The following is a 14,351-nucleotide window of genomic DNA, read 5'->3' as shown; positions in this document are numbered from 1 at the left end:
GGGCCCCATAGAACAGCCATAGTGTTGAACTGAGGGACTCCTCCAGCAGCTCACAACACTCGTCGCCGCCTCCTCAGCCCGATGTGCTCAGAAGCCCCTAGGCTCCACTACCCTGGCCTGTTGACACTGCTTACTTGGGTCTCCTAGGTTCTCTGCAGCTGCAGCCAGGCACTGTGTGTCACCCCCAGTCCCCGCATCTCTGGCCTCCCTGTGACTCTGAGCCTAGGTTCTTTGCTCTTCTACTTCTGGTCCCCACCCAAGCAGTGTTTCTGGCTTCTGATCCTTATACTTACTGGACCAGAGATTCGCTAAGCAACCCCAGGATTGCCCGTGACCTCGTGAGTCTTCTCAGGCTGTTACCATGACTCCTTTAGCTACCCACACACACCTCCCAAGCAGCCGGGCAGAGGGACCAACCTCAGCCAGTCCCCGTGTGCCATCAGCAACCTGCTTCCCTCTCCTGGGTCCCTAAAAGCAGCAGATAGAGGTGGGGGCAGTGTCCCCCTGGAGTCCCATCAGCTAGCTAGCCAGACGTCTCTCCATGAGGAGTGAACGTTGTTCTGCACAGAGGAGAGTGGTAACTGAGCCTGGGAAGGAACAACTCAAGGTTTGGAGGGATGACAAGGAACAGCTCCGGGTATCACCTTGCCCCATATGCCACCTCTCTCCATGGCTTCAGGCTGGGTTTCCAGGTTCCTGTTGCCCTCAGATGGGCATAGGCTAGTGGCCGTGGTTCTCAACCTTCCTAATGCCATGACCCTTTATTAAAGGGTTCCCCGTGTTTTGATGACCCCCAACCCATAAAAGTATTCTCGCTGCTACTTCGTCACCGTCTTATCACTACTATTATGAATTGTAATGTAAATATTTTTTTGGAGATTGTGGTTTGTCAGAGGGGTTGTGACCCAGAGGTTAGAAACCCAAAATTAATCCCAGCCCTGCCTTCCGTGACTGTGTGACCTCAGGCAAGTTACCGCAGCTCCCTGAGCATCTCTGTAGAGTTGGAGGTGTCACCTGCCCTTGGACTGCCATGGGAGACTAGGGATAATAACTGCGGTGCCTGGAATGCCAAACACAGGGCGTGTCTGTGGCTCTCAGGACACTTACTCCTGGCCTTACCCAGACGTCGGCACCTCCTGAAGCAGCCCAGCCCTTCACCTGCAGACCACAGGCTCCATTTGGAAATGACCTCTGTGCTCTGGCCTGCACAGGAGCTGTACCCACAGCCTAAAGCCTCTGGCTTTTGGTTTTTTGTTTTGTTTTGTATTTTGGTTGACAACCACCTTCCTCCTTTCCCCATTTTTCCTCCTCCCCAGCTTGAAGTGACCCCCAAAACTGCCTTGGGACCATAACCTCTGTCCTCACGTGCATGGATTTCGCCCACCGAGCATCGCAGTTCTCCATGCCAGATAATCAGGGTGTCAGCAGGGCTTTCCCTTCCCAGCTTTCTAGCTAGCTTCTGGCACTGCTGGCATCCCTTGGCTGGTGGCTGCACCCTTCTCTTCTCCACCTTCCTACTCACTCTGCCTTCTCTCTTGGCCGTGTGTCCCTCAACATGGTCTCATTTCTGCAGACGCTTGCGTTTATCCTTGGGCCCACCAGATAATCTGGTATATCCTTCACCCAGAGACTTCTACCAAGCCCCTTATGCCACACTCATAGTTGGAATGAATGATCATCTGGTGTTTGAGGGAGCAGTATTTTGGCCTGACCATTGTGGACTTAGGATCTTTTATTTTTAATTTGACCTTTTAATTTTAACTTTATTTTTTTATTGTATCTTTATGGTTTACTGCTGTCTATAGTGAATGAGCTTTTGGTTTTTTTTCTAGTTAGGATAGTGAACTAAAGTTTTTTAAGTAATTTTAGTATGTTTTCTAAAAAATCCAGGAAGTGGTGGTGGTGCGTGCCTTTAATCCTAGCACTCGGTAGGAAGAAGCAGGTAGATCTCTGTGAGTTCCAGGCCTGGTCTAACGAGCAAGTTCCAGGATAGCCAAAGCTACACAGAGAAACCCTGTCTCAAAACAAACAAACAATTACAAAAAAAAAAAAAGGAAAGAAAATTATAAAGAAAAATATTAAGTGTTGTAAACAGGCTGCTCGTTCGTTTCCCGGCCTCCCATACCCAAATAATCACACAGAAACTATATTAATTACAACACTGTTTGGCCAATAGCTTGGGCGTCTTTCTAGCTAGCTCTTATATCTTAAATTGGCCCATTTCTATTATTTTATATTTTACCATGAGGCTCGTGATTTGCTACCTCTTGCTTCTTGGGCAGCTACATGGCATCTGCCTCCTTCACGCCTACGCTCTCTGTATATCTCTTCCAGTCTGGCTATATTCTGCCCTGCCATAGGCCAAAGCTGCTTTATTCATTATCCAATAAAAGCCACACATATACAGAAGGGCATCCCGCATCACAGTGTTCAACAGTGTGGTTGGTGTTGGACTATGACGGCTATGGAGAAGGGAGAATCCATAGTGCCCCTCCGTTACCCCAGTTCCCTAAAACTTCCCCAGATCCTAATCCACTCTCCTCTGTCCCCTTCTCCATAGCTCACTATCATCTTCAAGAACTTCCCAGAGTGTGTGGACCAGAAAGTGTACCAAGCTGAGATGGATGAGCTCCCATCTGCCTTTGCAGACGGCTCCAAGAATGGTGGAGATAAACACGGGGCCAACAGCCTGAAGATCACCGAGAAAGTGTCAGGCCAGCACGTGGAGATCCAGGCCAAGTACATCGGCACCACCATCGTGGTCCGCCAGGTGGGCCGCTACCTGACCTTTGCCGTCAGAATGCCCGAGGAGGTGGTCAACGCCGTGGAGGACCGCGACAGCCAAGGCCTCTACCTCTGCCTGCGGGGCTGCCCGCTCAACCAGCAGATTGACTTCCAGGCTTTCCGGGCCAACGCCGAAAGCCCTCGTAGGCCAGCGGCTGTCAGCCCCTCTCCTGTGGTCCCCGAGACATTCCCGTATGAGACCGCCGTGGCCAAATGCAAGGAGAAGCTGCCTGTCGAAGACCTGTACTACCAGGCCTGTGTCTTTGACCTCCTCACAACTGGTGACGTGAACTTCACACTGGCTGCCTACTATGCCTTGGAGGACGGCAAGATGCTCCACTCCAACAAGGACAAGCTCCACCTGTTTGAAAGGACTCGGGAACTGCCAGGGGCTGTGGCCGCGGCATTCCCCTTGGCCCCCCAGGGGCTCTTTGGCACCCTCACACTTCTGGCCCTGATGCCCGTGATGTGGTAGACATTTGGCCGCCTTGGATGCAGAGGGAGGTACAGACATTGCCGGGAGCCTTGGCCTCTCGCCCCAGGCTTCTCCTTTGTCTGAGGGCCCAAGTCATCTTCGGGATGCAGCCCAATAGGTGGGCTCTCTGCGACCCCGTGTTCTCTGCACCGTTCAGCAGCAGAGGTGGCCTCTCGCTGATGACCTATACCAGGCCATCCTCAAATGTTTTGGCCGGGGCTCAGGGCCTGGGACAGCTCTCTCTCCTTTCTCTCTCTCTCTCTCTCTTAGTGCACGTGACAAGGTTGTGGTGATTGGTGCTGTGTTTTGTGACAGTAGAGTTGTGTGAGAGGGAGACCAACCCTCCACCCCGACCCCACCGTGTGAATGTGCAAGCCAGAGCCCCATAAGCTGAAGCCCCCCACCCCCACCCCCGTTACCAGAGAGACACTGGGAAAGTCGGCTCCTTCCACACCCTCACAATGCACTGAGACGGGCCCAGCTGACTGCTGCACACCCACCTACCCTGGGCCTCCTGGGCCCTCCCACATACGCGCACGCACACTGTTACACAAGCACACTCGCGCACGCTAAGCCCACGGGTACACCCCCAGCCACCACGTCAGTGAGGCTGAAGCATCAACAGTTCTTTCCCGGGGCAGGGCCTCTAAGCAGTATGACAGCCCCAGAGGGTCCTCGCTCGGACCCTCTTTAACCAATAGATATAAGCTTGTGGTCTGTAGGCTGTGCCCTCCTGGTCCCTTCCCACCCAATGCTACAGAGAGACTGCCCCGTGCATCCGGCTACTGTGGGTGTGAGTTCAGGGTGCCATGCCCAGGCACCTGCCTGCAAAGCCCCACGGTTGGAGGAAAGGTGTGTTTTGGCCTGAGGTCTCAACAGTGCCACTCATGGGCTCCAGCCCCATTTCTGGCTCCACCCTCTGCCCCTCTCCCATTGCACTTAAGAAATCGAAGTGCTTGGTTCTGAATGTTTCAGCAGAAAAGTGATCCTCCAGTTCCCGCCCTCCCCCGCCCACCACCACACACCCTGCTAGGTGTACAGCCCCTCAGCAGGGGCCCTGGGGCCTCAGGGCATGAGCAGCAGACACAGTAGATAGGGCCAGCTGGCCTGCCCTGTCCTCTACTCTCCTCACCTGCCTTCTAGACTCCCCTAACTGCTGGTCAGCAGCTCCACTCCCCACCCCAGCCCTCTTGCCTGGAGTCTTTGGTGCGAAGAGCAGCTAAGAGGCCTTCCAACACCTGCACCCTGGCAGGGTCTCCTCCCGCTAGTCCCTGGTTTAAACTCTGGCCACACGGCCAGAGGCCTGCCATTGGGAGTCTAGCTTTCCTTCTGCTCAAGGTGAGCATCCATCCACGGAGCCCAGAGCCATTCCCATCTCTGCTGCTGTTCCGGAGGCTCCCACGGGACCAGCGTGGTGTTGCGGCTGGCCCCATGGGCCGCCCAGCTAGCGGCCCTGCAGCCCACCCTAGCCCCCCACTCAACATTTGCAGCAGCCCTCCGCTGCTCTCCAGGGACCTCTCATACACTGGCCAGGAGGCTGCAGAACCTGCCTCTCTCTCCCAGAGGTCCTGACCCCTGCCAAAAACCACGTGGGTAGCTGGGAGGGGCTCAGCTCAGCCCCTCCTCCCTGCTGGTTTTTTTTTTTTTTTAGCTATCCCTATGTTGGAAGTAAAAAAAAAAAATTGAAGCACTTTATTTTGGTTGTGTTTGATCACGTTCTGCTTGGAAGTGGGAACCCCTCACTGTGTCCACATGTCTGCGACCTGTGTGGAGTGTCACTGCGTGTACATACTGTAAATTATTTATTAATGGCTAAATGCAAGTAAAGTTTGTTTTGTTGTTTCCTTTTTGATGAGATGTTGCGGTTTGTTTTTCTAAGCGGAATTTGGTCCTTGGGGGGTGGAGTGGAGCGGTGACGTGGATAGTGGATTTCTCCAGAAGCTTTGGGCAAGCGTGTGCTCAAGCGTTGTGACGCGTGAGGTGCAGCTCTTTAGCCACTGTGGCCCTTTGTGACTCGGAGATTGGTTCTCTTCCTTAGGAGGACTTGGTTGGTTCGGTTTCCCTGGCACTAGGAATATTGGAGCCTAATGATGCCTGTGATCGCCTTCTAGGACAAAACTGGAGAAGGAGAGGGAATGGTCTGAGGTCCGTAATGGCTTCATCCAGCCAACATTGGCCAGGAGCCTCTTAACCTCCTCAGCATCCTTTCCATACCCAGCCTAGGGGCCTGGTGGCATTTTCTAATAGGACCGTTGTCCAGACCTATGTACAGCTAGGTTCACCGCTGACTGTGGTCATATGTCATCCATTAAAAAAAAAAAAAAAAAAAGCGTGGTAGTACACACCTTTAATTCTAGTGCTTGGGAGGCAGAGGTAGGTGGGTCTCTGGATTTAAGGCTAGCCTGGTCTACATAGTGGGTTCTGAGGACAGCCAGAGCTACATAGAGAAACCCTATCTGGTGGGGGTACGGGATGATGAAGAGACACCTACATAATGAGTCAAGGAACTCGAACCATTTAACAGACTGACTGAAGTGTCTTCACCTGCCTGATGGGTTTTGAATCCCCTGTCACCACTGACGAAATACACCAATCAAGCCCAATTAATAAGTCCAGGTTGAATGAACAGCAAAGCAGTCCTGGGTGACCCTCAGGAGGATGAAGAGAGGTATCACATGGCAAACATGTGGGGTCTTAAGTAGCCTGTAGGCCCCAAGGAGGGACCAACTTTTGGCAGGCTTCTCAGGAGCTGAGGTGACTCCTCCAGGGGAGGGACCACTGCTTGGGGTGCTGAGGGCAGGGTCTGGAATGGGGCTCCAAGCTAGAGATTCCAAACAGCAACACAAGCCAGGTTGAAGTCCCAAGTAAGGGACCCTGGGAAAGTCATTTAACCTCTCTGAGCCCCTGCTCCCTCCTCTACAAGCTGACATGGATCTTTCCCAGTGGGGTTAATTGGAGAGTTCCACTTGCTAAGTAACTCCAGAGACTGAGGATGGAGACAGGAATTTCTGCCCTGCCTAACTGAGGAGATGGTGCATGAAGAAACCACAGGCACAGGCAGGAAAGATGGGCTGTGGCCTCTGGTGGAGACACAGCCACAACAGCATCCATTTTATATCTGAATCAGAAGCAGGCTTATTGCACGCCACTGAGCAGCTAGGGAGGCTCAGCTAACCCTGGTAGGGCTCTCTGTCGGGGAACCGCCCCCAGACTCTAAACATCTGGGAGGTGGGAGCTACTGGTGACGTTTTCTGGACACCTGTTGTCCACACAAGGAAGGCTTTGCCATTCCCATGAGTCTGAGGCACTGGGGTCCTTGACATGGCCATGTTCGTGTCTACTGCATATGCTGGCTCCTATCTGTTCCCCGTGGAGGAGGAGCCCACAGAGCCAGTGACGAGACGACAGGCCAGCAAGGGGAGAAGCCCAGAACGAGCATGTATGCCCACCCCACACAACCCCAACCAGACATGGATGGGATGGGAGAACTTTAAAGAACTCTGCCTTTAGCCGGGCGGTGGTGGCGCACGCCTTTAATCCCAGCACTTGGGAGGCAGAGGCAGGTGAATCTCTGAGTTCGAGACCAGCCTGGTCTACAAGAGCTAGTTCCAGGACAGGCTCCAAAGCCACAGAGAAACCCTGTCTCGAAAAACCAAAAAAAAAAAAAAAAAAAAGAACTCTGCCTTTTTTTTTTTTAAACATAGACCCCTAAAGAAGCAGTGAAGGGTTGATTGATGAGGAAGGAGCTATCTAAATATACCTCCTGCGTTGTCAGGAGCCACAGGCCTCAGCCTCAGTGGTCAGAGCAGTACGGAGGTGGCGGGACCATTGGCACCAGCCGTACACAGGCCAGGGTGTGGAAAAGTCAGGCACATGGGGAAAAAGTCTCTCATTCTCCGTCAGATGAAAATGCTATCCAACACTTGGCCAAGAAATAGTTTGGGCTTCAGATTTTTTTCAGGCCCCTAAATTTAACCCACAAAAATTCTTTCCTGAACACCACATTGCTCCTTGCCCTCATGAGCAGGGGAATTTGCCTCTCAAGAGGATGGGCCCAACACCTTGAGCCTGAGTAGTCCCTGTATATAATCCCCCAAACTGCCTGCATTGCTAGAACACAGACAGGGTGCAGTGGGCATGTAGCTCAATGCCAGGGCACTTGCCTATCATGTGAGAGACATTAAGTCCCTGGGTTCTGCCCCCAAACAAAAATAAGTAAAAGAAATCTTAGAGTTCTTGTTTGACAGACGGGATTTGTAAGGGGTAAAAACAGAAGAGGCTGATAAACGAAATCTGATAACCGAGTGGGTAAATCACAATGGCATAATTCTCAGAAGGCTCTGGCAGAGGCCCGGGAGAGCCAAGCAGCACTGGAACCTCTCTGTCATGCCCGAGCATGGCTGAGAGCAGAGGGGGCATGTGGGCTTGGGCAGCCGGCTGACTTGGCATTGGAGCTGGGCCCTGCCTGTTGCTCGTTGGGTGGTCTCCCTTAGATATTTTTGAGCCTGGGATTCCTGATCTGTAAAATGGAATTACATGTAGCCACCTCCCAAGGTCATGTGGAAATCTAATGAGCTAATGCCTGGCACAGAGGCTCAATGACAAAGGGAACCCACCAGAAGTAGAGGCCCCTGTGGCAATGGTACATAAGGCACTTACTCAATTGATGACTCCACTTGTCTGTGGGGACAAGTCCTGTATTCTCACTGGGGAGACAAACCAACAAGTGAGACTTAGATACCCTAACAGCCCATGGTGGCAGACCCCAGGAAGAAGGCGGGTTCATTGCGAGTGATCTCCTAACTAAGAAAGGGTGAGGAGGGATGAAAGACGAGTCTGGCTAGCCCACAACATGAATTTCCAGAGCATTCCACATCAAGAACACACTGGAGGGGAGCTCTCTGCAAAGAGCAGAGAATGCTGGGGACCTGGAACAGCCCAGCCCAGAGGGAGGTCTCAAGGGATTGCAGGAAACCAGCGTGACTCCAGGGCAGTGAAGGGACAGACGGAAGTCCCAGGATGAGACTACACAGCGCCTAGAGCATGGCAGGCCTCCTGGGCTGGGGAAAAGCACAGTGTAGGTCCATTGTCCCCTTAGAAACATGGTCACATGTCATCTTGATTGCCTCAAACTGTGTCGCGGCCACCCTCGTCCATTAAGGATGACGCGACCACCGGAGCTCTTCTCACTGCAGTTTTATTTCAGGACCTTTTGACAATTGTAAAATTTCTCTCTCTCCCCGGGCAAACCTCTCCCAGCCCTTAAGAAGGCATGGGCAACCAACCCCGGATTGCCAGGTGGGCATTGCCCATAGGTCCATGCATATGCAAGCAGCTGACAATCATTGCGTGATAATAGCATAAGTCAGGCCTTAGCCATAGGAGTTGATTATCACAGAGAGCACTCGCTTTCGGGATCGCGGAGGGCGGGAGCCAGCACCATCATGTGCGACTCCACGCAGCTCTCTACAATGCCATCAGGTGTGGCTTCACGCAGCTCGCTACAGTTCCCCCTTTTTGTTTTGTAAAGCTACAGGCAAGAGTAGAGGTCTGATCTCTGTTAAAAATGGAACATGTGCTAGTGTCCGTCCAGGTGTCATCCACCCAGAGAACACTAGACCTGTCCGGTGTCTTTTTACAGAGGTGGGAGTTAGACACCAACCCACATGCAATCAGACTTGCTCTTCTTGAGGTTGATGTATGCTTACCTCAAGTGCAGTGCGCAAGCCTCGCATCCTGTGCTCGCTTCTATCTCTTTTAAGATAGATAGCCAAACTTGGGGAGACTGTCCTGCTTCAATGGCCGTGAAGGCCTGAATGATCATAACTGCATTGAGATGCTGTGAAACCCTTATGTGACAAATGCACCACAGGCATACCAGGGAGGCAAGCACCATTAAGCCTGTTAGGGCTCCTACTCCCGCCCACTCCTTCAGATGATCCATGGAGTGATCCAGGAGGATAGTCCTTCTGCCAGGCTGGTATCCATGCGTGTGGAATCTGCAGTCACAATCGTCATCCGCAGCTTTTCCAGTTTTCGAATTCACCAGACCAATTACCTAAAAGATATCTAGACAATTCTTTAGACAGATTAGCTGCATGGGTTAATGTTTCATACTGAATGCTAGTCACACACAGCCCTGGATGGATAGAAATGTCTGACTAGGGTATGGACTTGCCTCTCTTAACATACCCCAGCTGCCATACCCCCGTGGCACATTCATTCTTGTCAGCTGAGTGCATGGAAGACACCTTCTCCTCGTGCACCTCTTTGGCTTCCCTAGCAGCTCAGCTGATCCTGCTTCTGCTAAGTGACCATATGCTGCATTCTCATGAGTTGTCTGATCTTACACAGGATTTAAAGATAAATGCCCATGACAACAGGTGTTGAGATTGCCAGCAGTAGGGTTCCTAATCACCATTAGACCCAACCTCCCATTTGGGCTATGGTATTCTACCAACCCTTTGGCTAAAACAGTACCCACAGGTACCTGCTCTTACAATAGGGCAGTCTCTTGATTTAAATTCGCTCTGTCGCAGACTCTTCAGCAGCGTGCAGAGCCTGAAACTGCCATTGCCTTTTCCTTGCCCTGCAGCTATGCTGCGTTCTTGGGCAGCCCTGTGGGGTCTGTGCTCCAGCTTGTCTCAGCTCCAGCACTTGTTGCTTTGCTGATACTCTTAGCACTGCTGTGGCATCCGCCAGGCTAGGCACCGACTGCTGAGGCAATGTGCCTTCCACCACAGCCACCTAGCAAAGCTCTGCTCCAGCTCTGCTCCAGCTGCCTTTCTGCCCCAGCTGCATTCGTTCTGGGTCCAGACTGGTGCATGGAGTGGAGCGGAACTCAGGGAAGCAGGCTTGCTGCTCTGCAACCATTGAAGGGTCCCCACTTACACGTTTTAGGGAATTTGGGCGTTGTCAGTCTGTCTGGCTACTTCCTGCTGAGCGGGGACGTTGCATTCTTACTGCCATTTTCAGCTGCGCTTGGACACAGGTCGCGGCAGCGACTGGGGAGAGGCGGAGACTCTACCTCCCCACCAAGCTGTAAGGTAGAGGCATGGCAGCGCAGAGCGCCGGCCCATCGGGGTGGGATGGATCCCATCTCGGCCTGTTGCCCCTGGCAGGGACAGAGGTCCAAGCCAACAGATCTTATCACGGTTGTGCTTCTATGCCCTGAGGCACATGCTGGGAGTGGCCTAGCCTTCTGGCCTTGTGGGTCCTCAAGGCAGGTCCTGGGTGTTTGCAGACCCTCAGCGCTGCTTGGCCTTGGAGCTGCAACTGCTCACGCTCCACTGCAAACTCAGGAGGTCTCGGTAATTCAAACCACATGAATCTAACTCCCTTAGCGTACCTTGTTCAGCGACAAAATTCAGATCTCTACCAAGCTTGTCCCAGGATGACACATTAAGATTGCCAGAGACGGCAAACCAAGGAACAATTGTGTCACATTCAGTCAAAAACTTTTCCAATGCGCTCCTTAACAGCTCGTTAAGAGCCAGAAAAATCAGGTGTGATGTTGAAGCGCCCATTCTAAAATCCCATTCTTTTATTTTTACTTTAAACCGTCCACTTTGGTCGTGGCTCTCATTTTGATCCGTCTACTATAGTCGCAGCTCTCATTACCCCCACTCTCCCTTCTACTGGCAAGAGCGGAAAACCCGCTTGTTTTGCAGATCCCCAGTCTTTACCTGAGGATTATCCGGTGCACCCCCTGACTGCAGCAAGTTCTGGGCTCCACAGAGAGAGGTTTGGAGGATCCCCGTACGCGGCACCACTTGTCTTGTCCCCGTACGGGCCACCAACTGTCGCGGCCACCCTCGTCCATTAAGGATGATGCGACCACCGGAGCTCTTCTCACTGCAGTTTTATTTCAGGACCTTTTGACAATTGTAAAATTTTTTTTTTTTGGTTTTTCGAGACAGGGTTTCTCTGTGGCTTTGGAGCCTGTCTTGGAACTAGCTCTGTAGACCAGGCTGGTCTCGAACTCACAGAGATCCGCCTCTCTCTCTCCCCGGGCAAACCTCTCCCAGCCCTTAAGAAGGCATGGGCAACCAACCCCGGATTGCCAGGTGGGCATTGCCCATAGGTCCATGCATATGCAAGCAGCTGACAATCATTGCGTGATAATAGCATAAGTCAGGCCTTAGCCATAGGAGTTGATTATCACAGAGAGCACTCGCTTTCGGGATCGCGGAGGGCGGGAGCCAGCACCATCATGTGCGACTCCACGCAGCTCTCTACATTGCCATCAGGTGTGGCTTCACGCAGCTCGCTACAAAACTGTATGCAGCCAAGGATGATCCCGAGCTTCCGGCTCTCTCCCCTTCATTCCGAGGGCAGAATTACTGGTGTGCACCACTGTCTTTGTTCAGTGCTGAGAATGGAACCCAGGGGTCTCGTATATACTGTCAAGCATTCCTACCTACTGAGCTGCAATGCCAGCCTTACCTGAAGCTTTCTTTTGAGGCCAGAGGGAGCCACGCAGGCTCAGCGCCGCTGCTGTTTAGAGGAGAGACAAGCGTCTACCTAGGAAAGGCAAAGCCATTGCCACCACAAAAGGCCAGTCCCAGGCAGTGGCTGAACTGGAGAGATGTGTGGAATGCTAACCTGTTGACAGAGGTTTCTGTCCCGCCCGGTCCCACAGCCGTTCAGTCCCAAAGAAACACACAGAGGTCTACATTAATTATAAACTGGTTGGCCTCTCAGCTCAGGCTTCTTATTAACTAATTCTTACATCTTAAATTAGCCCATAATTCTTGTCTGTGTTAGCCATGTGGCTTGGTACCTTATATCAGTGAGGCATTCTCGTCTTGCTTCCTCTGCAGCTGGGTGGCGACTGCAGACTGAGCCTTTCTTTCCTCTTCCCAGAATTCTCCTGTTCTCGTTGCCCCTCTACTTCCTGCCTGGTTGCCCCACCTATACTTCCTGCCTGGCTACTGGCCAATCAACGTTTTATTAAACCAATACAAGTGACAAATCTTTACAGGGTACAAGACCATTGTCTCACAGCAATAGGCTTTGCATTGAACATGTAGGATGGGTAGGCAGAGCTGAGAGACAGATGGACTGTCACCAGGTGTGACTTGAAACACCAGGGTAGAGATATGGCTACCTCCCTAGAACTTTCTCATTTAAATAACATAACCTGCTCTGAGCAAATGCTAAAGGCAAGCTGTGCTCATAGGCTGGGCTTCACAAACAAAAGGACACGTGTTGGGAGCAGACGGACAAGCCAGACAAGCCGCTTGCTCAGCTGTGGTGGGTAAGAGGACTGGTAGAGCCACTCGGCTCACAGAGAGTGCGGAAGTCTCAAAAAGCCCCCGCCCCCACCGTGCTGAGACAGTCTCAGGCCAGGTGCTTAGGAAAGGGTGGATGGTTCACTGAAGCTGGGCTTCACAGTCAACACTAGGCTGTGTAGGATGGAAAGAGGCTAACATTTAAAAAAGAAAGAACAAGCTGGGCATAGTAGCACATGCCTTTAATTCTAGCACTTGGGAGGCAGAGGCAAATGAATCTCTGTGAGATCGAAGCCAGCCTGGTCTAAGTTCCAGGACTGCCAAAGATACACAGAGAAACCCTGTCTCAAAGGAAGAGAGAGAGAGGAGAGAGAGAGAGAGAGAGAGAGAGAGAGAGAGAGAGAGAGAGAGAGAGAGAGAGGAAAGGAAGAAGAAGCACTCTTGGTACATGGTTGTGGTGGCAGCAGGGGTGTTTTGGGATTCAGACAAGACACCAGGCAGCCCAATTCCTAAGGTCAAGATGAGCAGACTGTCCATCATCACCTTGTCCTTGCTTCAGGGTGACCTTGGGAGGATTCGTCCACATTTGAACACACACCAGCTCTGTCATCTCTCTCTCTCTCTCTCTCTCTCTCTCTCTCTCTCTCTCTCTCTCTCTCTCTCTCCTGCACAGATTGGAGTCCTTCTCTGGGCCTTAATATACATCAAAATGTCCCAGTGGAAAGATCTGCTAGGGGAGAATTAAGATTTGTTCAGAAACTGTTAGGGAATTGGACATAGGCAAAAAAGACAACTGTCACGGAAGAAGAGGGGTGTTCTGACAGCTTGGGGTAAGAGATAACTCACAACGAATAAGAGTCTAAAGGATTAAGATAGTTGGAAATGGGGCCAGTAACAGTCCCCGGAAGCCCTTCCTCAAGGCAACTGGACAAGAGGCTGAGCCCTGAATGGGGCTGCAGAAATCACTCAGCAGTGAGTGAGAGCATGTGTTGCTCCTGCAGAGGACCAGAGTTTAGTTTTCAGTACCCATGTCAAACAGTTCACAAGTACGCGTAACTCCAGCTCTAGGGGATCCAACGTCCTCTTCTGACCTGCATGGGTATCTGCAGCCATGGGCACATAGCTACTCACAGACATATAGCCACATACATACAAATATAGCTACACACAGATATGTATCACATACACACAGACACATAGCTGCACACAGACATATATCACATACACAGAGACACATAGCTACACGCAGACATATATCCACATACACACAGACACATAGCTACACACAGACATGTATCACATACACACAGACACATAGCTGCACACAGACATATATCACATACACAGAGACACATAGCTACACGCAGACATATATCCACATACACAGGCACATACCTATTCACACACATATATCCACACACACACAGACACATACGTACACATAGACATATATCCACATACACAGGCACATAGCTACACCCAGACATATATCACATACACATATACACATAATCACTGATGGCCCAGTTGCACAGTAGTTTGTGGAAGAGAACTTCTGGGCAGAGGGCAGAGCCTAGGTGGACCCCATCATTCATGGGCTCTGTGCCAGGATGGATAAGTAATAATTGCTCCTAGCCATAGCCGTCTCAGCCATGAGGAAATAAGGCTAGCCCCTCCATCACCAGGTTGTTCTGTCAACTCACTGGAGTGTATGGGAAGAACACTCTTCCTTGGAGATGACTGTTTTCTTCCAGGCTCCACATTGTCCCTCAACAAACTCTAGTGCCCACACATCCTCCTCCGCTACAGCCTCTGAGTCTGAACAAATCTGACACCCAACCTAGAAAGAAGTGATTTTG

At 51.6% G+C, this 14,351-nt stretch overlaps 1 protein-coding gene across 2 annotated transcripts in view; it reads left to right on the top strand.

Moving 5' to 3' along the window:
• Positions 1–5,122, top strand: part of Rgma (repulsive guidance molecule BMP co-receptor a) — a 43,310-nt gene extending 38,188 nt beyond the window's left edge. For both annotated transcript variants that reach the window (XM_057756480.1, XM_057756481.1), the window contains exon 4: positions 2,561–5,122. In XM_057756480.1, coding sequence (XP_057612463.1) covers positions 2,561–3,259 — 699 coding nt within the window. In that variant the 3' untranslated portion in view covers positions 3,260–5,122. The remainder of the gene's footprint in view (positions 1–2,560) is intronic.
• Positions 5,123–14,351: the final 9,229 nt, after the last annotated feature.

The sequence above is a fragment of the Chionomys nivalis genome, chromosome 23 (genome assembly GCF_950005125.1).
Source record: "Chionomys nivalis chromosome 23, mChiNiv1.1, whole genome shotgun sequence".
In the NCBI taxonomy this organism is placed as follows: domain Eukaryota; kingdom Metazoa; phylum Chordata; class Mammalia; order Rodentia; family Cricetidae; genus Chionomys; species Chionomys nivalis.
Note: the sequence above shows the minus strand (reverse complement) of the source record. Positions and strands in the feature narration are given on the sequence as shown.